The sequence below is a fragment of the Bombus vosnesenskii genome, unplaced genomic scaffold (genome assembly GCF_011952255.1).
Source record: "Bombus vosnesenskii isolate JDL3184/JDL3185 unplaced genomic scaffold, Bvos_JDL3184-5_v1.1 scf7180000013340, whole genome shotgun sequence".
Taxonomy (NCBI): Eukaryota; Metazoa; Arthropoda; class Insecta; order Hymenoptera; family Apidae; genus Bombus; species Bombus vosnesenskii.
In genome coordinates this window covers 1,102,352-1,128,018 of record NW_022882977.1, presented here as the reverse complement: position 1 = coordinate 1,128,018, position 25,667 = coordinate 1,102,352, and the positions used below count along the sequence as shown (strand labels likewise).

The following is a 25,667-nucleotide window of genomic DNA, read 5'->3' as shown; positions in this document are numbered from 1 at the left end:
AGCAGATCTGCACCGATTTAACGGCGTAGAATCACGCGCTGTGGTGGTCGTATCTCAGAAGTGACACGACTTGAACAAGTTTTTTCAAGGAGAGTGAACTATATGCAAACTTACAAAAAATTATTTACCGAATACGTGACGTTGGTGGAAAAGAAAATAAACTGTAGGAAACAACGATCAAATACCGTTTTTTATCATTTTTCATTCTTAGTCCCTCTTCGACGGTTCTCATATCTTTCTAACAAACGCGAAATTGCATCATTTTTGTTTGTAACACTTTTAATGAATGTAGATGTGCGATACGTGTAACGAGTTCAATTAATTATTCGAAATTGTATAGGAACACGCAGTGCAAATTTTTCAAAAATGATATGTTTACATAAATGCGCACATAGAACTAGAATATACAAATCTCGGATATGTTAAATTTTGTTAATTGGCATGTGAACAAACGAAATTAATTTAACCTACTCTAATAATTAATTATCAGGGCCTTGAATTTTAAACTATGTGAAATTTTCAAACATAACACGTAACGATGTATTTAAGGAAAACTACTTCAATGTATGTACCTGCAATTAGTCAGAATTGCATTTAAATTCATTAACGATCTAATACTGACAAGTACGAACGCTTCAATGTCAGAACGCTATTAAACATCCTACAGCAAAATTATATTGTTGCATCATCAGACTCCTGATTAAGTAACTGCAATGCAAGCAGGACATTGGAACAAAACGCTTTCGGAATAAATTTTACACCCAGCGTCTCTCAAGCGATCAATTATACCTACGACTTATTATATAATATAACACAGGCGTAAAATATAGCAGTTTTATCGTTAATCTATACACTAATATTTTTACAATAAATTTACTAATTTCTAATAACATAGCGTAATATGTAAGATAAATATATAAGATAACATAATATAGCATAAAGCTTAACACGAATTATGTCTGTCTTACTATTTAATAATATCTCAACTTATTTCACAGTAGCGTTATCTGCGCGTTACGGACGCGCCGCGAGAAGGCCAAATAATTATCTCGGCCATTGATTTTTCCTTCTCATGTGAGCTGAAAATGATTTGTCGGAGATGCGTTAGGTTGAGTTATATAAAAGTACGAACGCCTCACGGCGTCCGTCTATGCCAGAACGAAATGAAATCGTAACGTAAATTGAACTGAAGCTTTCTGCCAATATCACGGAAACTAAGGCCGGCCGACGGTAACATGCATAGGAGAAGGTTATTCAGAACGTTGACCTCGACAACATATTTCAGGATCATTGAAATCGATAAAGCAGTCCGCTTTGTAAATAATTACTATTATTACATTATTTTATCTAACGTATTTGAACAGAAATATTATTCATAAAGAATCTCGTTGGAACTTTATGTAAATTTTATTTGTTTTTTTTTTACCTTGCATATTTATATTATAACTATTTTATACATTATTCGAATATTAAATTACGATTAATGATATGATTACGTAAAAGGTTTGTTCGTCTTTCGGTGTTACATTTTCAGGAATGTTATAGAAACTTTACTTATGTTGACTCTAGTGAAGAAACATATAGGTTACTGATATATGGATCGAAAATTTCATCGTGATCGATTGATGCAGAAGGGAGAGGCAGGTATCAGAAGAGGAAAAATTCTTTAAATTTATTATTAAAGTTATACATATATTATATATATATTATATTCAACCGTTTGTAGTTTGAGCATGTATAATATATACATATAACTGACATAAATCTACAAAAGGTATTTTTTAAATTTTTGTTACAGACTCTGATACAAAAAAAAAAAACGTTATAAAGGAGATATTTCTACCAAAACCATTCAAAATGATTGGCCTTTAAAAAATACGTAACGATAGAATATTCTTATATTTATTGATTTATTACTTTCTTACAAAAGGAATTCCATGTTATCCAATACATTTTTGGTATTACTAACCCATCTAGGACCATGATCCCTAAATGAGGGTTGGCACATTTATGAAATTGTCAGATCAGTCACTTTGACTGATGTGGTAGTTCTACTGTTAGCATCATGATCGACCCGGAATTTTCCTGATAATTGACACCATCATATCGAATGACACGTGGTAAAAATTGTGTGGGAAGTTATACAAAACGAGGAAACTGGTTGATTCGGATTCGGTAAACAGATTGTAGGACCATTTTACAGTTTACCAAGTACCAGTCATTTTGACTGATATTGGTATAAGTAGCCATGACACAAAATTATTTTTATTTTGAATAAATAAAAAATAAATAAATAAAATTCATTATATTATTCCTTTAGCTATAGCTGCAATTTTATAGATATTATTGAAATACTACTTATACCCTATACTAGAATCAAATGGTCAACTTTCAAAAGAAGAATTTTCCAGATGCCTCTCTAGATGAAACGAAATCTCGATCAAGAACATATACTGTGTTAAACAATGAATAATAAAATTTCATCTAGTTGCAAATATTTCTATAAATATCGTCGATTCGAAAAATTGTTAAATACAATATATATATTGTACATGCTAATTATCAGTCGATATGTTAGGTAATTATTTGCTTCGTAACAAAGATACTGCTTTACAATCATTCTCCAAATAACGCCAATAAATAGAGTTACGTACGCGTAAGAATTTGTAAGAGAAGAAGGAACGGAACAATCATTATCAATCACGCATTCCTGGCAACGCAAGCGTGTAATTTTATCTTCAGCGAGGAAAAATCTAGCGGAGCCCTCGAAACGTAAAGGAAAATATACTTCTTATGCAGCGTGTCCGAGTTCTGCCTCCAAAAAATATTTTCACAGAGTATATTTAGATATCCCCCATTGTGTGCGAGTACATTAATCTGACGTGTACGTGCGAAACAGCAACGTGCCATAAACTTGCAACCTACTTGGAAACAACGCAACGTCTGGCCTCTTTTCTTTCTATATGGTGCAAAACCAGCTAAAAGTTTCAGAGTTTTCAAGGAAAAATCCTGTTCAACGAGCAACTAAACTGTGTAGACCACCTGAATTTTCAAGTATAAACATTTACGATGGACAATTTTTAACTTGCTTCTAGACTCTACATCGTTTTTAATTCAATCGAGTTTTTCTATGACGACAAAAATTTTTGTTTAGAAGAAATCTTTTCTATTGGCTCCGATGTTGTATAATATACCATAGTAAGGATTAAAGCTACACAAATTATCACAAATGGATAAGTACTAGAAACGGTCGATAACATACCAACGAAAGAGATAGCAAAATATAGGGTGAAGTGAAAGTTGTTGTTCATACAACCGGAAAGGAGATAATTTTCTGTGAAGAAATGAGTAGAAAATTTTAATGTAACGTTTGTTTATTCGAGGTTTCGTTTTCGAGAGAATAATAATACAAGTTGCTATACAAAGAAATAGAAAATAAAATTCCAGAAAAATTTACGTATACTTGTTATACCATCCAAGCATTCAAAAAAACATAGATAACCATAATATGGTATTAATGTTTTCCGATCTTTTTGAATCGAAATCAGAATTTTTGTAATTTCTGATGTAACTTCGTTCCCAAACTTTTATCAATTTAATACTTAATATTTGTTTAATTCCTTCTGGAAATATGCTGATCCGGTTTTTACCCAAGACCTCACACATATACATACATACTTTTCTTTTTTCTTGTAATAATACGGTTAACTATTTCGTAAATTTCTATCGGTCCGTGGAACAACACCGATTACCACACAGACGCATACAGCGAAGTTCTAGACTCGTGAATCGTAAAGCTTCTGACTTCTGACTTCGGCCACACGTCGAAAAGAGAAAGACATTGCTCGGAGGAGGGATCGTATTGCCTCGTTATATACATATATCGTGGCAGTGATTATAAACAAAATACGATCGCAGCTAACAAGGTCGCTGTTGCGTGTTGCGTTGCGAATATCCGTAAACTGTGTTTCGTATTTTTGACTCCTACTCAACCCCCTTGCCTATGGTCATATCCTGGTGCTTTATACTTTAAAGATATACTCCCAAAGAACTACTCGAAACAATGAAAAAAACCACATCGAAATCGGACAATCAACGAAACTATAACATAAAAACGCTTACCGGGGACTATCTTCTAGAGACATCTACATACAAGTATGGTGTCGCGGACCTTTTCTAAACTTCGCATGCTCAACAATTCTTCCATACGCATCGTTCTAATACATACATGCATGTATATGTCTTTAACGGTTTTGGGCAGTATAAGGCAAGAAATCTTTCGTACAGTTAAACCTTATTCGACATCATGAGCAACGCATTTTAAGATTAGCTCAGATACACACACACATTTTATATGCACACACTATGTGTAGATATAGATACCGAGTAAGTTCAAAGTCACTTCATGCTGACGTATACTTAAGTACGATACCATCTTTTGACAATGTTGCGTTTTTCAGTACTTTTGGACAAGCCGAATATATGTAAATATAAAGTTCAGCCTCCAGAGTGTATATAGGATTTCGTGACTAACGAAGCGGCGAATCCCCTTTGTATCTTTTTCTTTGTTGAGATAAGCAGATATTTTTATTTATTAGAAACCGTTTAACTTGTCATCATAACATTTTATACAATTTACCAAATTATGCAAACATTCTCACATCACAGGTATACGTATTTGATTTATCGTTATACCTATGCCTACAACATCTTCATTTTTAAGATCGCCAGGTATTATCTATATATATTAGGTTGTGCCAAAAGTTTCTTTCGTTTTATAAGAAAATAATAAATACACAACATTTTGTTCCAATAGAACATGTTCTGATCATATGCAAGGTGGTTGGTAACTGGTGGCACAAGCGGAAAGGGGGTGATTCTACGCGAAAAAAGAAGTCGAAAATATAGAATAAAAATTTTTCGTTTGAGGCTTTGTTCTCGAGAAAATCGACTTTGAATTTTCGCTCGGTACGCGTGCGGTACGTTATAACAGATCTCACTGTAGATGGTTGTCTCGATAGAAAAATTAAAAAAAAAAAATTAAAAAAAAAATTTTTAATAAAACTCTGTATAATTCAATAAAATAATATAAAACAAAAAATGTTGTGCATCTATTATTTCCTTGTAAAACGAAAGAAACTTTTCGGACAATCTAATATTATTAAACAATAAATATCTGGGTAATTCGTCGTTGAAATGATTGGATTTTTTGATGCGAGCTTTTTCGTAATGTAATTTTATTTGACGATTTATTATCCATATGTTCGGTTTTAAAAATAATCACTTACCGGTTGAACAAATCAATGAGTAACCTCAAACGCGCTAGAGGAAAAGACGTACCGCCGAACAGTCGTCCTAAATATACAAGTTTCCGTCTCAAAGTCTGCCATCCCTGTCCACTTTAGAAAATTTAAATAATTCTAATACTTTCTAATACTTTTTACTTTTGAAATCGCATTTAAGCAATAGACGATTTTACATATGTCACGAACATGACCATAAGCTATCGAAATCCTATCCCATCATATCTGAAGTGCCACGAGGTTATTTGGGTCAATGTTGTATATTGTACATTGTACACGTTGTACACGCGAATTTCTATACGAAGAAATATCACGGTAGCTACGATCGTCAATGATATAGCGATATTCGCAATTAATCGAGATCCCAAGGTAGCATCTAAAATGTTTGAGAAAGGAATTAGAGACATACACAAGGCTGACTGAATACGTGGCAAATATAAGCCAATGAAACAAACTCTGTGCATATCACTTTTGCTAGAAGAGAAGGGAACTGTCCCAGTGTCAAGTTGTATGACCAACTTTTGCCATTTGTAGAGTCCGGTATGTACCTTGGAATGCATTTGAACAGAAGGTTAATGTAATGGGAAGAGCACATAAAAACCAAGAGGGAAGAGCTGCATATCAAACTACGTAAAATTTACTGGTTAATTAATATGAAATCTTAATTATCACTATACGACAAATTAAATATCTATAAAACTATCCTGAAATCAGTGCGAAGTCAGTAATTCAAATTTGAAAATTCTAGATTCTAATATAGATTCAATAAAGATTCCAAACCAAACTTGTTGTCAAATTAATGCTTGACGTTGTCTGGTGCGTCACAAATGCAGCCATCCATAGAAACCTAGAATTACTAAACAGATATTGAAGAAATCCAGTGATACAGTATTAACCATGACATAGACCGAATCGCGTGTGGGTAAAATTTTATGAGAGTAAGAAAAGCGAAACGTAACGAACACGCGAACGAAACGAGTTTTTTATCAGAACTAAATTTTCTATTCGATGTCATGCAAGATAAAGCAACGTCCTCGCCTATTGACATTCTACGTATCTATAGTATAAAGATATTCATGTAATCTATTTTTACTGTCTATTGTTTAAAATTTAAATACACATACAAGATTATATAAAATATCTAAAAAGCAATACTCCTTATCGTTGTTGTATATGTAATCGTTAATATTCGTAGATTGTGATATATTGGCGCCACCTGGTGGTCGCGCACGGTGTACATCGTACGTGCACGAAGCAATGGAATAAAAGAATGTTCTCCGTTGCAACAAGTTTCTGCGTACAATGCGAAGAGCACGCGTTCAGTTAGCTAATTTATAATTTGTAATTACATATACGATATTAAGTTGTAAAACATAAATCAAATATATGTACATACATATTACCGAGTGCTACTGTACTATGTACAGCTACTGTAATACGTAACCAAAGATTATATATAAATATACAAATACATATAGGGTATCAAGCGTATGATGGTCAACGGACAAGGCGACGATTCTACGTGTGAAAATGAAATGTAGAATAAAATTCGCATTGGAGGACGAAATACCTCGCGTTGTCTGAAAATGTCTCAATGTTCATGCGAGGCTTTGGACGAGATAACTCGTGTGTGCCTTTTTATTAGAACTGCTATGATTTGCATAAAAATAAATTTGTAAGACCTTGCGTTTGTGAATGTGAAAGGGATTAGGAATGTTACACAATGCACAAAAAACATTATTTTGTCGTAACATATTTCATAAGAAAGCCTTAAATGAAACATTTTATCCTGCATTTTAGGCTTATTTTTGTACGTATCGATCATCCACTAGTCGCTTGTCCACTTTATGCGGAATATCCTGTACATGTATAATATATCACACGGATAAAATGCCGCTTAACCTCTTAGTTTTTATTTTTCAGTAGTGTTTATAAAAATATAAATTTACATAAATATCTACAGTTTAATTATTAGATTTCCGGCACTCTAGTAAAATTCGATAGCGGCATAAAATACAAAATATTAATATAATTATTTAATTAAGCCCATTGTTTTTAAAATTTCACCTACGTATCACAAATGTATGTAATTTTTACAACATTGTATTTTATATCTTTTTACTTCCATTCCCTTAATAAAGATGAAAGCGAATAAATTGTGTTTCATCATTTTAACAATATACATACATATCTCTGAACATGTCCAAACAATTCGTAGAGTTGATGTTCCTATTACAATATTTTATACTTATAGGACGTAGATAGAGTTTTGTGACTGACTGCATATTCCAGACAGGTGAATTCCATAAAAGAAATTATCTGTTGAAAAGTTGTTACACAACTTCGTATCCTTAACTTCTCTTTATAACATTCATTTGATTGGTTGTGTTCGGTTTCATAAAGTACAGTTAAGATATCGCGAGATACTGAGAAAATTTCACTACGTATGTTTATTATACAATAAAATTGAAATACATTAATTATTAATGATATTTCAAGTGACCGACTATCGATACCACGTAACGTTTTTCCCCGTCGCATTTGCATTTGTGCTCTAGTGTATTATGCGAGAAACGATTAAGGATTAAAAAAAATATGCTTCGCATAAAGGCGTTCGTGCATAGCAATCGTCTCACGAGAAACAGGAAACAAGACGAGAAGTGTTGCTTATTGATGCAAGGTATGGAAAATATGCAACGACCGTCTTTAACTATTTGCAATCGAGTTGAAGACCGCTTTTATTGGATAGTCCACATTCCGGTAATTTCAAATCGAAATGTCGAACGGTGAAACTACTAACTACGCAAACGAACCAACTTCAATCTGGAAATCGTGTCTCGCGTATTATCAACTCGCCCGTGGTATTATCAAGTTCGTCCGACGATGCATTTTAGGTATCACGGAATATTCTATATTGAACGTGAAGCGAACATTCAAACAATATCTTTATGATTCTTATGAAACGAATAAATTGAAATCGATAAATTCATTTAAGCAATATTTATCGTAAACTAAGAATTATACACTCAGAAATGTATAGATATAAATATCTAACCCCAACCTAACCTCATCAACGATGAACATAAATATTATGACATGTGCTGATAGTACAAAGGTAATGCTTCTCGCTGTTTTTTGTTTCTATGTATTTTATCATAAATCATCTATTACTTGTTCAGTCACGCGAAAGTATTCCAGCACTTGTAGGTACACACATTTAACGAATATGTTATGCGTGTTACACGAAACGTTATATCATTAACTGTTTTATACGAAACGTTTGTGAATACATATTATGACAATTGTGTTCTATTTCAATTAATTAAAGAAGAAGATTAATCGTCGTGAATGGAAAAAATTGTTCGAGAGGAAGGAAATTAACTTTTTTGTGATATAACAACATTTAAAACAGTGATAAATGACTCGGTATTTATTAAAACATCATATTTTTAACGAAACGTCTCCCTTTTCAGTTTCGATCTCTTGATAAACAAAATTTATCAAATTCCTGCAGAACGTACATGTATCGAAAAGAAACACTAATTATTAAAATATGCTCTATCTTTACAATTTAAACTTCACTTTCTCCAGACAACATTTTCCCTGTTTCCTTCGTTTCATCTTATCCGCAACATCAAAGTTGTCCAAGTCTATGATTATCATGAAAATTACAGGATTTCATCCGCCGAGTTCCGCAGTATCGAACGGAGTTTGATTAATCGACAACAAGAGACTTATTCTCATTCACCCATACATTATGTACAGTGGATCACGAAAGGATTTGAATATTCGTAGGAATCTTTTATAAATATATATGCAATACTATAGAAGTTTGAATAAAGTAATTTGAAACTTCATTAGTTCACAATTATTACAATTATTAATTTATTATTATTAAAATTTAATTTATTATTAAATATATATATATATATATTAAATAAAGTTTAAAATAAAATTGAATGTGTTCTCGTAGATATATAAATCGGAAAATATTCATTGAAAAAAGATACTTGATAGATGTTACCAAAGTACATTACATTATATTAATAAGCCGGAATATTTAATGGTTTATTATCAAACGTTATTTTTAATACCAAGCTCATATTACATACTGTCATTGAATCTTTTGATTTATTCTCGCAAATGTCATTACATATCTATTACTTACTTAAACCTAATTTCATCATGGCATAATAGTAAAATAATAATACAGAGCGTAATCATTACATATTTATCAATACATAATTTTTTATTCTGTCATTAAGTTACATATTGCCAAAAATGAGCAGCTGTTGGAATACTTTCGAGAGATAGTAAGTATAATATGTTTATGATTTATGACAGTACCCTATGGTAAGTATTCAGAAAATGTAATTCGCGTGAAAATCTTGTACGATTATTAACAGGTAAAAAAGGATGGAACAGATGATTGACACGATAATGGTATCGATTGCAATTCCTGCGACGGTCACCCTTCGGTTTTATTCCCCTATGCCTGGAAAAATCGATATTATCCGCTTTATTTATATCTCAGTGTTTTCTGCGACGCAACGCGACGCAGACGGTGGTGAATTAACAGCGGACTCTATGTCTAATTAAAAAAGGAAGGGTGGAGAAGAAGGGAATACGACTAGTAAAAACGTCTTGCAGTCAGACGTTCCTAGATTTTCCGCTCTTTCTACCTGCCAAAAGATTCTACCGCCTGTCTAGACGATGTTGACATTCACGACCGCCTTATTACTTTAGCATCGCTGATGCAAGACAACGGCGCCAAGTTTTGTTCTCACACAGCTGGCCGCGAACGTGTGCGCGCGCAAATACTCGTACGATCGTTCTAACTTTGTACGCATAGATTTCGTACTTCAACTACACGCAAACACCGTCTGCAATTCATTTGCATGTTCGTACAATGTTCTCGTTCGTTGTCGCGAATGGCTACACACGACGACACATCTCGCGTAACTCTTCGATAGTAATACACAGTGGCTCAAAAAGTATTTCAACACCTGCAATAGAATATTCTCATACATATACATATCATGTACATAACCTCGTGAAAATATTCCAACACCTGTAGACACCCTTTACAAATTTACATATTACGTGTACGTTAGACGAAACATTGTGAAATTTCATTAGCACTGTTATGAGACTTGTTGGAAGAATATCATTTTAGTATACTCCTAGAGAATTTTGTTATTAGAGGTTGCCATGAAGAAAATGACACTATGTGTTATAAGTTACGAGCTTGAGCGAGTACGAAATGTGAACAGATTAGTCGACTAGAGAGCTGTGTGAAGAGAGCGATGCGACGGCGAGAGTAGAGAAAAAAAAACAAAGAAAACTGTGTAGTTTACTTCATTTTTATATATATATCCCAAAAACATTGTATATTTTATTCGATTTCATTTAATTTCTATATGAAACAAGGTTAGTATTCATGTTGTATATTAATCTTTTACCAAGTATCTTGTAACTTTTACATATATATAATGTATATGTACTGTATAACTATAAAATAAGAGTGTTTAGGTATAAACTATGTTTAACCCTTTGTTCACTCTTGTTTCATTTTAGAAATATACTACAGTTTATGGTTAACTGTATCGTCTATATCGGCATCGACAAGAGTTAAGATTTCTTATATCACGCTATACGAACTTCTCTAATATTTTACTTTTATCACTATTTAACTGTGTATGCGCTTTCAATCCTAGAATTTGATTCTGAAGCATATTTCGTTTATTTAAGAATTATATTTTAAGTAATGAAGTTATTAAAATAATATGAAAGTAATGGAGTTATTTGATTGTAGCAGATCATATTCTGATAATATTATTTCTACTCAGTCGTATCTATGAATAATTAATTAAATATTAATGTTAAGAAACTATTTATATTATCTAATATTTTTTAATTTACGCTCATTTTGATTATGACTCCTAAATATATATATATACCTACAAGTACAAGATTTAGTATAAATAACGTCATATCTTATAAATGTACGAAGTAATAGAAATTTCTTAATGATTTTAAATAATATATTAATCGTTTCCATACCTACATATAATATAACGCATACATTAAAATTTAATTCGCGTGAACGTTATATGAAACACATTCTTACTGATATGATTTTTCAAAAAGCTGGGAATGTTAATAATCTCTTAACGCAAATATCCAACATAAGCCTACGCGACGCAGTAACGTTCAAATTCCTGATAATGATTTGTTAAAATTATCTCCTGCGTTTAAAATAACTTAAAAGATTGAAATTTATGGACCCATATTTACGTCTCTGATACCTTACGCAACGCATATTAATTATTCGTCTAAAATGAATATATAAATATTTCTTTAAAACGTTAGTACGTTAACACACGTTATAGATTTAAAAGTTTCTAAAATTTCCACAAAGTACTTAATCATTTGTAATTCAGCAAAAATTCAAATTTAAAATTTAAATAATAATTCAAAATTAAATAAGAAACGTATGTTTAAAACAGAATTATTTTCGTTACGACCTATTATGAATTAATTATTGGCGTTTCGAAAATCTAGGTAACCGTGTCAGAAATTTCTTTCGATACATCTGTGCGAAATCTAGTAAGAACGGTTGCCAAAACGCGTACCAACTATTCCCCTGAGTCTAATACACACAAGAACGCTTTCTTCGGCTTCGGCGCAACAGATATATAAACCCAATTCGTCTCGTACGTCTATTCTTACGTTCATAAGGTTATTTACACTCGGTGTCTGACACCATTTTGGTAGCAAGGCACAGTACTCGGGCCAAACGGCACTACTCTTGTTAAAGCACGCAAAACGTCACGGAAGAATCGAAGCGACACAATTGTTTGCAGCGCGGTTCACCTTGACCGAAAGCTAATTGAAAAGTTACCATCGATGGAAAATATGCGCGTAGCCTAAGATAGAAGATCACCAAGGTCCAATTAAACAACGTTCACATAGTGGTGTCCGTGAAGATTAAGTACTTTCAAGGAGTTATTGCCGATGATTGTTAGCCATGCGAAAATGCACGCGATGAGATAACGGTAAAGAGTTCGATGCACATATCTTGTGTTTCGAAAACCGCGAAACAGCGCAGCAGCAGCACTGCCACGCGATATCGCGTAACGAAAAACCGACTGCACCGACTAGTACTACGACTACGTAACACACAATATGTATATTCGATAATTCGAACGATAGATAGAATACATTCAAACATGTGCATATATGTATGTATATGTATACCAACGAACCCTTGCTGCTCGTCTTTATAATATTTCGTATTTCAATCAGTAATGGTGTAGTACGCATGGTACAGTATGTAATATCAGTGAACCATTTGAAATAAATGTATATATGTACTTACAATTAGTTACACGATGAACTTTACGTCAAATATTTTCAGATATCTCAAAAACGATCTCAACAACTTACCGATTTCTTTCGATTATTAGACCAATGATAACACATTTGACACATCCACCACGCCACACTTTATATCCTTGTGAAACTTTCACCGTAAACACGCGAACGATTAACAGTGATGATTAGTAATTAGATTAAGAAAACTACGACGAAAACGATACCAACCGTTCGAAAGACCGCAAGAAACTGGCCAGTGGCCGCGACCCCACCACGCGGTACACCGTCGTCGAGGATGCCAACAAATGTAAACATCGCTACAGCTGATCGTTGTGACATGTGTGTGTGTGTGTGCGCGCGTGCGCGCGCGCGCACACACGTAAGTCCGTATTTTAGTGGTTTACTTCCCCCGCTTCGACTAATCGCGTCTGCACGTGCGTGCTGATTTTACAATGTAAGTATGTAAATACAATCAAATTATACATCGATTTTTATATTATTATTATTATTATATTGACAGTTGTAATATAATTGTATTATATTATTATAACTTTAAATAATAATGAAGATTATAAACTATGACTGCTAGTATACATGTTACTATCAGCTATCTTTGAGTATGATAGACACATTCTAGACAGTTTTATATGTATAAAGATTTGTCACGTACGCGCGCGCGCGCAGACACATACCCAGTATAAAGATTTACAGTAAAGTTGATAATAATAAGCAAAATTGTTCGTTATTCTTTAACTACAGCTCTTAGTATCTATTACGTGTCATCAAATTGAAATATCTGAAAAGTAAATTATTTGTGATGGTTTTCGGGAAATAAAAAAGTGGAAGATATAAAATTTGAAGGGAATTCTATATCGTTACCATACGTTCGTCTAGCTTACTGTTAAAACTGGTAGTGGTATATCCTTCTATTAAATGCAACGCGTTATGAGTGCAACGGAAGAACGGTGACACTACTAAAAGGACAAATTGATTGATTCTACGGAAACCATTGACTCGGTCAAGGACTTCATTGGGGATTTCATTGAGCAAATCAGTTGAAGTAACGAGTTTCAAATTAGATACATATGATGCTCAAATAAATCGTGAACATCGAGCTCAACAATTTGAAATAAGAAACAAGACTTTTATAAGGAGATTATAAATCAGAAATGAAGGACTCCTACGATTGCTTTTGTGATTAATTAACTGTATATAAAGATTGTTTTCTTCCAAAGTAAATACGTATGTACGATTTTATACAGAGCTATGAAATTGGACTATCAACTGTAATATGCAGGATATTATACACATAGGGTTGTGAATATAAGTATTTAGAAAATAATCATGCCATAATTGAATTTTTTAACTATTCCGATGATTAAATACTTATCTATATTTAAAATATTCCAGTCACGTCGTTTTTTCAAATCATAGACAGTTTAGATACATGCAAAACGTCATACATATTAAGTGTCTTTTTTATCCAATTTGTATGGAATTAAAAATTATAAAATGATAATGATAAAATTCGAGATTTTTATGTATTGATATTTTTTAATTACAAAATCCATAGTCTATAATTGGTGTGTTATATACAATAAATATAAATAAATACATATTTTGAATTGACGTTATTTACTTAGTTACATCTTAATATGTGCAATAGTACAATGTCATTTTTTAAACAAAATAAAGACAACTAATTATCATTTTTGTTCATGTGCGTACATACATATACACAAACAGTTAATAATTTTCCGACCTTTATAACATTAATTTTTCAATTTTTCTTTTTACACCACATTATTATCGTTATATGCTTGATTTAAATGAGAAACACTCCATTGACCGGTACTTATTAATATTATTTTGACTAACTAATCATCGATCACATGTCTAATCACCATAGATCATATATAATACACATATTATATACAAATTATATACATATGTATATTCCTAATTGTTATATAACCTCGAAAGAAAAGACTAAGATTAAACATAGGAAACATTTAAAGAATATGTCAATTTTCATTATGTATTAATCCAAAAATATAGTTTACTGTTACTAATAACTTAAAGTGTGAAATTTAGGGGAATATAGAAAATACTAGTTTTGAATTTCATGATTTATAGTCAATGGAATTTGGTTTTATATATAAACATTCCGTCTCTTTGTCCTTTTCGAAAATTTACCTGGATTGAAGATTACTACAAATTATTTAATGCTTTGAAATAATCTTTTATAACAGTTATACAAATAATTTTCTTAAGTACAATTCTTAGATACAATTCTATTTTATGTCATATAAAAAATTCAGCTTTTAAATAGAATTTTCAAATGGAAAAGAAACTATTGTAGTACATTTGAATTTTCATCTTTTTTTATATGTACACAATTACTTATGCCAATTATTATTAAATAAATAATATACCAAAGAGTTCTAGCGTATTATTTTAATGAAATTTTAGCTTTTATTAAGTACATATAAATTAAAAAATGATCAAACATATTTACATGTTTAATATCAACAATATATCAAAATAAAAATTATTAAAATTATAAATTACTTTTGCAAATTTTGTCATGGTAATAAACACCAGCATTAAATTATAAACTTAAAAAGTTTACTTGTTACCTTATAAATTTTCTACTTTTCAATCATATATTATTATGGTTGAAAAGAACAAATGTACCACTTGAGTTATTAACAAAGAGTCTAATATATATATCTAGTATATACATTTCTTTTATATGTTATTTAAACAACAAGCATAACATATTTTTAAAATCGTATAATAAAAAAATAAAACGTTTTAGTAAGACCTAAAGTTTCAAAATTTTGAAATATTGTTCTTGAACCTTTATAACTTTATATAAAAAATATCTAACTTTCCATAAACCTTATAAGCTTATAAATATAAATTATGCTGAACAAATAAAAAAATATCTACTTTGATATTTTTGTAATTTGAATTCAGAGAAATTTGTCTAGCTTTCTCTATTATAATGAAATTCATCAGTTGCATATACAGCAACTTTAGAAAATGTTCAAGTACATATTATTATATTATAGTATTATAAATATTATTAATTCTATAACACATATTTTCAAATGTACAGAAAATATTGAAAAACGATTAACACAGAATGCCATCAAGTATTTTGTGATATTTCATAATTACTTGTATTCTTTTGAAGTGGTTCTATACCCATAGTCCATATCACTGGTGAATCTGTATTTATAGTTACTTCAGAGCAATTGTCATATGTATTTGAAGAACTCACAAGACTCCCAAATTGTAATGTTGCATTGTCTAAGAGATGAAACACATTTTTTTTCTATAATACTGAACCGATTCAAACATATCACTTTCATTAAATTGATCAATACATACCTAAATTCCATTTCAAACCAGTTGTTATTATACTGTTAACAGGTGCACCAATTGGTAACAGTCCACACCAGCCATTGTTTTCTACCAAAATTTTAGGAATGATTATACTATGAAGACCCGGTCTTAAAACCCATGTCAATGAATTGTTTGCAATTTGAATCACCTAAAAAATACATAAAATTTAATAAATGAAAATATCTTAAAATAAATCTAAGTTACAATTAAATAAGTAATAATTACTTGTACATGTTCAATAATCTTATCGCTTCTATAAAGTGTATTAATATTTCCCATGATATGATCAAATCTCCCAGAAGTGTCTGCAAACACGTATATTCCATTTAACTGTAAACAGTAATCGTCTCATTATTGAGTATAATTCACTCAACAAATCTTATAAAATATTCTACATTACCTCTATATCTTCTTTTTTAGCATATTGTCCCAATTGAAGCAAAGCTTTCGTATAGTCTGTGTGATCTTGATCAGGTGTTTTAATAATCATTGAGCCCATACTCTTTAGTTTTTCAAGAATTAAAGGAGAGCAACTATCCATATCACCAGTAATTAAATTTGGTACATATTCAGTATTATCTTCATTTAATAAATCAATACCTTGCTCTTCTAAATAATGTAGCCATCTGTACGTTCCACCATCAACAGTAACATTAACCTGAGCTGAATAGCATACACTTCTGAATGAATTATTTTTAACAAAGATTGCCAAATATATGTAATCTTCTTTATTTGTTATTCAACTAGTTTTAAGCACAGAAAACATACCTCTTTTCCAAATTTGAAGTAAAGTATTATCTTTCCAATAAAGTGGACTGTTCAGTATAACAACAGCGTACTTATAATGTGTATGATAATTAAATATTTGAAGAGGATCCCACACCGTTGTAAAGTTTGAATCACAGTGCATGACTAGCTTTGATTTATATCTTTTTAAAACTGAAAAGGATACGTATAGATCTGGGTTATGTCATACAATTTAAAGGCACATAATTTTGATTATTTAAATAATATTAAAATATTTAACATTTACTGCAAACGTAATAAAATTTGAAATCGACGTTCTCTATTTTTGTAATATCTTACGTAATAATTGTTGGACTTTATTCACGACGAAACTCAAATTCAAAATGGTACTTTTAAAATTGTACATAATTTGTATACATATATTTTATACTCAAAATAATTATATTAACTCCATTTTATATAAAAATTTAAATGCATATCGTTTTGTTATTGCAACATAAAGATCATATGCTTTGGCATCACAAAAATTTATAGAATCCTTAAGTAAATTTGATCATATTCCACGTCTTACGTATATGTCAATTTTATTCAATACATCAATTTTATTCAACAGAAACAGCTACATTGAAGTACTAAATTATTAAAAATATAAATTCAAGTAAAACTACAATATTGCAGCCATTTAACAAATCCGTTCTTTAGCACTAATATTCGTATTATTGTATTGTATATGTAGTAGACATTAACATTAAACAAGTGTGTATAATTGTGAAGGAATTATAAAATAATTTTGCGATAATATAATTTGTTATATTCACAAATTAGGAGAATATCATAATGTAATTTGTTATATTTACAAATTGGATAAATATAATAATATAATTTATTATACTTACTTTTATTCTAACCTTATTGTATAAAATCATCTCGGAACATTATGTCATCTAAAATTTGGATTTGGAAAAATGTTCCCGGAATTACCGGTCGATTTGATGATATAATTTATTCAAGTCCAATATTATCATCAAGTCAGGATGTTCTTTTATATTTTGGAGGTGATATTCAGGTACATAAAATACTTTGCATAACTAAATTAAATAGCTCTATTAAACAATAATATAGTACAGTGTATAAATATTTATATGAACACATTTTTATTATAGGACACTCAAGAAAACATGAAACATGCAGGTAGCAAAACGTATATAGAATGGAGTTTAGAAAATACAGCCAAGATACTTACTATTAGCTTTCCTAAAAAACATGTGTTTTTAATTCGACCATCTAGGTGATATTTATAAGCTATGTTAAAAACGATATATTTGATTTTTATTATTATTAGCTGCAATATTGTTTTAGGGTATTAGAAACGTTAAGTTATTTTGATAACTTTGTACCATCAAAAGAATATGGTATACCATTATTTTGTCCAACACATAATGCTTTAAAACATTTACAAGAATTACTTAAATTTTCTGTAAATAGAATTAATACATATAATACAGACAAGGTATACATACTATAAATTATGAACTGTAAATTTATGATTTTTAATTAATACAAATATATTTGATGTTTAGGAATTTACTCACTTGAATATTGAGAAAGCAAAACTAACATTAGTTGGCTTTAGCAAAGGTTGTATTGTTTTAAATCAATTACTCCATGAGTTTCATTATTACCAAAATAAATTAGATCCTGATATTGAAATTAATAACTTTATACGTCTTATTGAAAGCATGTGGTGGTTGGATGGTGGACATGCAGGTTCTAAGGATACATGGATTGTGGAGAAATCCATATTAGAATCTTTTGCAAAATTAAGTAATACTATTTATTGAGCTTGAAGCTTTTACAATATATTTATTAAATGCTTTGTTAACTTTATGTTAAACGTTGATATATATTATTGTAGGGATAGATGTTTATGTTCATGTTACACCATATCAAGTTCAAGATTCTCATCGTCCATGGATTGGTGAAGAAGAAAGCCATTTTTGTAATATTTTACGAAATTTAGGAATTCCTATAAAACGGACTTTACATTTCACAGATAAAACAAGAAGTTTACAAAATCATTTTAATGTTCTTAAAGTTATTCGGAATTATACACAGTAATATTATGTACACAGTAACGTCATTTATAGTGATAACATTAAATGGAAAATGTCTATAATGATTTCTGATGTTTGATTTCATTAATTAGGTGATATGAAAATATATGAACCTCTTAAGTACAGTATCACATTCCATAGAAATTTTTTTTATGGTAGAGCATGTGATAGAATTATTTGAATTAAGTATAAAATATCAATTTTGTATTACCATATAAGGGAGAGGCTGGAGGGATGTGTAACCCGGTAGAAGATGACTCTACGTGAAAAGATAAGTCGAAAATGTAGGATAAATTTTTTTCATATAATGCTCTGTTTTTGAGAAAATCAAGTTTGAAGATTTGACAAGTATGCTTAAACTTGGCTAGTACCGGACTGAAGAGGAATTAATAATTGATAGGAGGCTAAACTGCATATGAATATATGTTGAAAATATAAAACAAATCTTTCTGCAGGAAGCTTTATCTCAGAGAAAAATAGATTTGAAAATGAATCTTGTGCTTGTACAAGATCAGGTTCTTAACCGAACATGTTTAAACTTTATTTTCTTGAAAATAAGGTTTTAAATTGAAAAATTTAATTTTACATTATTTTATTTTTAACTTATTTCGTATGTAGAATAACCTCCTGTTGATTTGCTCATATCTAGTCGGTACTTAGCCAAGTTTAAATATATTCGAGTAAATCCGATTTTCTCGGAAAGAAAGCATCGCATGAAAAAATTTTATTCTATATTTTCAGCTTATTTTTTCATATAGAATCATCACCAGCCCTGTTGTATCACCCACCCGGAATCACCCTGTATAATTAAAAAATTGTATGTTCATACAGCAACTGAATAAGGAAATCCATAATTGTAACAAGATGATATAAAATTTTAATTATAATTTATATTCAAATTCTTTTTATAAATCGCATTTAGCTCTTTAATTCAACATTTATGCATGTATAGTGAATATAAAAATAAATATTGATGATATATCTAGCATCATATATTAATGCTAAAATATTATTTTCATATGATAACTTAATATGAACATAAAATATGTTTTATGACAAATTTTGTAACATATTATTAATGCATCATCTAAACAAAATTTTTACTAAATTTTGAAATATCTTTTCAATAACTTAAGTAACATACCCTTAATATTATATAATATTACAAGTAATATATAAATTTTACAAAAAAATTTTAGAAAATAACTTTGATACACTGTAAAGCTTTATCTACAATATAGAGATATTAATTTAGATAATAATCCATACAAAATAAATATTCTGTGATATTAATTTGAATTTTCCTAGCATCTATTTGGACATTTTGTACGATAGTAAATTATACTTCCAGATTCTGAAACAAATTGTCGTTAAATAATTAAATTTATATAGTTTTCTTAATAAAAATAGTTACCATTATTTAAGCGTGATAATTTAACTTCAGCCCATTCATCAGATCCATCGCAACAATCACAATATCCATCATTAACTTTATAAGATGGTATTTTTATTGGGACTTGTTCAAAAATAATCATAATGTCATTAATAGAAAAATAATAAATAAATAATATAATGAAATTTAAATTATTAAGTATACCTATAAATTGCAAGGATGAAAGTTCACAATTAAAGGCACCATTATTACATGCATTGGTACCAGGCTCATCACTACCATCCAAAGGACAATCACAGTAGTTATCATTAATTTTAAAAAAGTCTATTTCGTCTTTTGAAGTAAAACAAACAAATTTCCCCCGTACATTTGGCAAGTATTTTGAAATATCTTGATCACGCGTTCCACGTAACGATACAGTTCGACCTTTTTTATCGCGAAGTAATTTTGAATGCAATGGTTCATTCCATCTTGAACTCATTTTACCATCGATATAATTAGTTTTTCGTACAGATCCACTAATGTATTTTCCTACGGTCACTTGATTAAGTTTTTTAAAGTAAACTAACTGATAAGCAACGAAAATAATAGAAACTATGAATACACAAATTAACGTATATTTCAACTTTTTTCGCAAAAATCGACGTTTACAAAATCTTTCGATTTTCATATTTACCGATTCCCTATACTAATTGGAAAAAAGTTATAAGCAATCAATTTTCTTAAATCAAAATTTTGTTCATATTAATCGGGTAGATATGTTTCATATATCTCATAACAAATTCACATAAAATATGTGTTTTTTATAATTAACGATCACACCATATACACCACGCTTTATTTACAAACAGCATATAACTCATTCTGTTTCCTTCGAACTCGAACACAGGCAAAATTAATCTGTCATAACTGGTTACACAAATGAAGTTGTCTACAAATCTACAAGTCATTACAACTCCAATTATCGAAACAACAGTTCGAATTTCGCTTCGGAAGGTTAATGATTCGTAATTAAACACAAACTTTGATATGAACATAATTGTTATTTTAATTGCTACTATAGTAACAGTAATACTCTTCATGAAAACTTTTAGTGAAAATTTTTATTCCTAGAATAAGCTTACAGTAAAAATGTTTAAATATTTAAATTAAGAATATATGTATTTTAAGGATAATGTAAGGTAAAGATAACGAACAAAATTATATTATATTTTTATCTCAACACTTAAACTTGTGAAACAGGAAATGCTTTTTATTAAAAATAGTAAGCAAATGTAAAATGTTACATTAAAACTAAATCGAGACCTACTTACGAATTTCATGATACAATGATGGCGAAATTTAATAACAAATAAGCTGTAGTTACCGTTATCGTTGATGTTAACATTTATAAGGTCAATAATGTAATGACGATATTTTCATGTTCTTTTAAATTTTTGTGAAGCGTAAAAAGAATTTTTCCTTTTAATATTAAATTTCGCAATTAAATCAATAGTTTACAATTTTATAAATAAAAAGTGGGTATTCTTGTAACTCGTACGTATGTAAAATACGATAAACATAATATTATGTTACTATATTATCCTGATTGTGATAAAATATTTTTGCGATAAAATATTGAACTATTTCCGGAACAAGACTTTGAAATTCATTTTATCTTATATTACAGTATAGAAAAGAAGTATGTAAAAATTGTGTTGAATAATTTGTAATCATATAAGCGAATTGTTGCAATACATTAGCACATGTTTTTTTTTTAAGTTAATAAAGCGATTTATTATTACATTGGTCTTCCCATGCCACGACCCATTGGAGCATGTGGTCCATTATCCTGACTACTTTTGGGGTTTTTTATAGTTTCATCAACAGATAAAATAAGACATGCTGCTTCAGTTGCAGCTGTTAAGGCATTAATTTTTACTACAGCAGGTTCCCACACATAAGCTAACATATTATCACCAATGTCTTCGGTATTGATATCAACACCATAAGTATGCATGCCTTTATGTTGTTTCTGTCGCAATTTGTTCAAAATATTTGTTGCATCAAAACCAGCGTTATCACATAGTTGTCTGAAATTAATATAATTATTATTTTCTAAAAAATTAAAATTATAGATGTTAAAATAAAAGTTGAACTAAAATACGTACCTTGGAATAACCTCAAGTGCACGAGCTATTGCTCCAATTAAAAGTTGTTCTTTTCCTGCTATTACACGAGAATAGTCTCGTAATGTTTTCGACAGTTGCATCTCAATAGCTCCACCACCAGCTACATAGGCATTTGTTTTAAACAAACGTCTAACAACCATGATAGCATCATGCAAAGATCTTTCTGTTTCTTCTAAGAATTGTTCTGCTCCTCCGCGAAGTATAAATGTACATGTTTTAGCACGTGATCCTTCATAGAAGAAATTAAATCTAAAAATAATTATTTTGATATAATAATCATTAATTATTAACGTCCGATTATTTGTTGCATTTAAAATACCTTTCCCCTCCAATTTGTCTTTCCTCAAACATTTCACATCTACCAAGATCTGATTCTTTGATGTCATGTACAGTTGTTAGAATACTTCCACCACATGCTTTCATTGTCCTTTTTAAATCCTCTTCAGGAACTCTACCTGCACAGAACATGTCTCGATCTGCGAAATATTGCGTAGCGACATCACCGATTGGTAATTTCGATAATACTACTTGTGCTCCACTCTTGTGAATCTTGTCAAGCTTGTCATATAAAATTTGCCATTCAGCATCAACTATTTTTTGATATTCCATAACATTATCCACACGTATTTCAGCATTGTCTCTTTCTGCTTTAAGTTCTAATTCTATATTTAATAGAGCGATTTTACAATCTTGATATTTCTTAGGTTGCATTTCAAATCCAGCATAAGAAAATGTTTTCTTAAAAGCTACACCTTTAATCAATTCTGAATCTTCCAATGCTCCACCAGAAACCTATATATATATATGTGTTATAATAAACAAATGTAACTTAGCATTTTTCACAATATTGTGTAAATTAGCTTTCAAATAAATTTACCTTTTTAATACCGATCATATTGAGAGGTAACATCTCATCAAGCATCATGACAGCTTTTACAACCATACGACTGAAAAACTCTTTTTGCTGATGAATTAATTTTGAACTCATAGATGTTGCTGCACACTCTTCTAAAAGTTCCACTAATTTTGTTTGGTCAGACTTATCTATCTTAACACTTACTGCATTTATTTTTTCAATTGCTACTTGAAGTGCAAGACGAAGAGCTTTAATCATTATACGTGGATGTACTCCTTCTTCAATAAATGGCTTCATTTGTTTCAAGAATTCTCCTGCTAATAAAACTACACTCGTAGTACCATCACCAACCTATAAAATAAATGATAAAATTGAGGCATGTATAAAACAATTACGAGTTTAATATAGAATATAACTTAATAAAATGTTTGAACATTATTGAGATAACTACATATCTTCAAGACGTTACCAGTCTATAAGTTCTTAACATACTGTTCTCTGTATATTAACTAGTAATGTTATATTTTGATTACATCACATTTTAAGTTTTTACAGAGTTTATATTTATAACATATTATTTACCTCTGCATCTTGAGACTTTGCAATATCAACTAGGGTCTTTGCCGCAGGATGAACAATTTCCAGCAATTTTAAAATGGTTGCACCATCATTGGAAATAGTTGCTTTTCCATTTTGATCAACAATAAGTTTATCCATCCCTCGAGGACCTAAAGTAGTTCTGACAGCATCAACTACTATTTGACATGCATTTATATTTGATATTAGCTGTTGTTTTCCTTGTGATGCATCTGTGCCTTCTTTAAGTAAAATTATTTGAGGTTGCTACAAAAAAAAATACACATATATAAATGAACTACATAATCATTGTTAATGATGATTATAATAACAATAATTATGTACTCTCATGTATCTTCCCATTTTTAATATATTATATTTAATACATGTACATGTGCTTTTATGACACTATGGCTGCATAAAACTAATGATGTCTGTCAGATTTCAGCAAGACAAATGAATTAAGAAACAATATTTTTTTTCTTTTGTTATCATGTTAAATATTTATGGTAAATAAAACTGATCAGTTTTTATTGGAACTTTAGAAATACCACCACCTATTAGTTAGATTGTTTCCACATGCACATTGTGGGAGTAAGCCGAAATTAATCTCCATATAAGGTTAGAGCTATAATGTAATACTCATTTTTCTGTATTTCGCTTTACTAGTTTTCTAAGTTTAATAACTCATTTGTATAGAATTCCCCATTATTATTAAAAAGAACTGTATTTTGCTGACATAAAATCATATTAATTTTCGACATATAGCGGTTTATAACAAAATTCGTAATATAAATCTAAATTCATATTTTTTAGTAAAAGTTTTATGTTTTCTGTAATTTAAATAAAAAATTTACTCAGCTTACCATTTTTATAAACCCACGTTATAACTTTTCAGTTTCTTGAAATTTCACTCACTGTGCTTGAGCAAAGTTACTTCAGTAACCTGTAAATAGTATTCGAGATGATTCTACTAGGATACAAGCGTTAGGTATCGTTCACACTTAACGGAAGTAGCTTCATAAAAAGTGGCTGACCAATAAAAATTTCGAATTTAAACCTGTTAATGTTTGAGATAATTTAAATTATAATTTTTGAAATAGATAATTACATAAAAATAGAATAAATATATTACATGAGTTGGAGTATGTACACGTGTACATTTTAATACGTATATATTGATGCAATTACATTAACTGTATTCCTAACTATGTAACATTTTATGATTTAATAATGGATAGGAAATATAACAAAGTAATGAAAAAAGTAGATGATAATTCGGCTTTTTACTTTTGTTAGTTTTTAATATTTTACTACATAACCTCCATCACAAAAGGTCGAATATTCGATTCGTTTAAACGAAATTTGTACAAAATTGTTGTTTTCGATTACAGCGTAGTACGTATATACGTATTCTTGTATTAACGTTTTAATAGAAAAAATTTCATGTTACTTTGGAAGCGTAATTTTTTTTTACAATAACTATGATTAAAATGAATAACATTTATGTAATGCCTTTAGTCTTGCTTCAATCTTTTAATGTTATATCATGTATGCCTTTTATTTTACCTAACATTAATATATATAAAATAATAAATATTACCATTCCACCAGTTTAGCTTTTAGTAAGCTTTTTTAAAACAAGCGACAGATGGCGTTGATTTAAACAAAAAGAAAATTTCGCTCGTTCATCCAAAAGCAGACGAAAACCGCAGG

At 30.0% G+C, this 25,667-nt stretch overlaps 4 protein-coding genes and 2 long non-coding RNA genes across 11 annotated transcripts in view; 3 read left to right on the top strand and 3 right to left on the bottom strand.

The window, feature by feature from the left end:
* Positions 1–12,930, bottom strand: part of LOC117236222 (V-type proton ATPase 116 kDa subunit a) — a 53,449-nt gene extending 40,519 nt beyond the window's left edge. The window contains exon 1 of the mRNA XM_033498967.1: positions 12,753–12,930. The gene's annotated coding sequence lies outside the window, so the exon portion shown is untranslated. The remainder of the gene's footprint in view (positions 1–12,752) is intronic.
* Positions 10,084–11,196, top strand: LOC117236225. Its single transcript, XR_004493821.1, has 2 exons — positions 10,084–10,733; positions 10,881–11,196. It is a non-coding gene; the product is annotated as an uncharacterized LOC117236225 (long non-coding RNA).
* A 114-nt stretch (positions 12,931–13,044) lies between the features above and the next one.
* LOC117236226 lies at positions 13,045–14,359 on the top strand. The gene is made up of 2 exons (XR_004493822.1): positions 13,045–13,134; positions 13,575–14,359. It is a non-coding gene; the product is annotated as an uncharacterized LOC117236226 (long non-coding RNA).
* A 1,442-nt stretch (positions 14,360–15,801) lies between these two features.
* On the bottom strand, positions 15,802–21,423 carry LOC117236060 (thiamin pyrophosphokinase 1-like). 3 transcript variants are annotated; one of them, XM_033498672.1, is made up of 7 exons: positions 20,553–21,423; positions 20,370–20,471; positions 16,863–17,033; positions 16,495–16,757; positions 16,320–16,424; positions 16,080–16,242; positions 15,802–15,998 (listed from the first exon to the last, which is right to left on the bottom strand). In XM_033498672.1, exons 1-7 carry the CDS (start codon positions 21,016–21,018, stop codon positions 15,838–15,840), a joined length of 1,431 nt encoding a protein of 476 aa, XP_033354563.1. In that variant the 5' UTR covers positions 21,019–21,423; the 3' UTR covers positions 15,802–15,837. The 3 variants fall into 3 exon arrangements, with proteins under 3 accessions (XP_033354563.1, XP_033354564.1, XP_033354565.1); XM_033498673.1 differs by lacking the exons at positions 20,370–20,471; positions 20,553–21,423 and adding an exon at positions 17,181–17,386; XM_033498674.1 differs by lacking the exons at positions 20,370–20,471; positions 20,553–21,423 and adding an exon at positions 17,128–17,226.
* On the top strand, positions 17,033–19,020 carry LOC117236061 (UPF0565 protein C2orf69 homolog). 4 transcript variants are annotated; one of them, XM_033498676.1, is made up of 6 exons: positions 17,033–17,079; positions 17,773–17,907; positions 18,005–18,129; positions 18,201–18,351; positions 18,422–18,665; positions 18,757–19,020. In XM_033498676.1, exons 1-6 carry the CDS (start codon positions 17,062–17,064, stop codon positions 18,957–18,959), a joined length of 876 nt encoding a protein of 291 aa, XP_033354567.1. In that variant the 5' UTR covers positions 17,033–17,061; the 3' UTR covers positions 18,960–19,020. The 4 variants fall into 4 exon arrangements, with proteins under 4 accessions (XP_033354567.1, XP_033354568.1, XP_033354569.1 ...); XM_033498677.1 differs by lacking the exon at positions 17,033–17,079 and adding an exon at positions 17,196–17,227; XM_033498678.1 differs by lacking the exon at positions 17,033–17,079 and adding an exon at positions 17,577–17,597.
* A 150-nt stretch (positions 21,424–21,573) lies between the features above and the next one.
* LOC117236058 (T-complex protein 1 subunit eta) lies at positions 21,574–24,974 on the bottom strand. The gene is made up of 6 exons (XM_033498671.1): positions 24,818–24,974; positions 23,958–24,218; positions 23,397–23,726; positions 22,839–23,311; positions 22,499–22,768; positions 21,574–22,420 (listed from the first exon to the last, which is right to left on the bottom strand). Exons 1-6 carry the CDS (start codon positions 24,818–24,820, stop codon positions 22,129–22,131), a joined length of 1,629 nt encoding a protein of 542 aa, XP_033354562.1. The 5' UTR covers positions 24,821–24,974; the 3' UTR covers positions 21,574–22,128.
* Between the last annotated feature and the right edge of the window lie 693 nt (positions 24,975–25,667).

Coding starts and splice junctions, on each gene's coding strand:
- LOC117236058 (XM_033498671.1), bottom strand. Junction 22,769..22,838: donor AGACAAATTGGAGGGGAAAG/GTATTTTAAATG, acceptor AATTATTTTTAG/ATTTAATTTCTTCTATGAAG. Junction 22,421..22,498: donor GCACTTGAGGTTATTCCAAG/GTACGTATTTTA, acceptor TATTAATTTCAG/ACAACTATGTGATAACGCTG.
- LOC117236061 (XM_033498676.1), top strand. Junction 17,908..18,004: donor ATTTTGGAGGTGATATTCAG/GTACATAAAATA, acceptor TTTTTATTATAG/GACACTCAAGAAAACATGAA. Junction 18,352..18,421: donor ATACATATAATACAGACAAG/GTATACATACTA, acceptor TTTGATGTTTAG/GAATTTACTCACTTGAATAT.
- LOC117236060 (XM_033498672.1), bottom strand. CDS start 21,018: ATGAAAATCGAAAGATTTTGTAAACGTCGATTTTTGCGAAAAAAGTTG. Junction 20,472..20,552: donor TTCATCCTTGCAATTTATAG/GTATACTTAATA, acceptor TTTTTGAACAAG/TCCCAATAAAAATACCATCT. Junction 16,425..16,494: donor CTAAAAAAGAAGATATAGAG/GTAATGTAGAAT, acceptor TACTGTTTACAG/TTAAATGGAATATACGTGTT.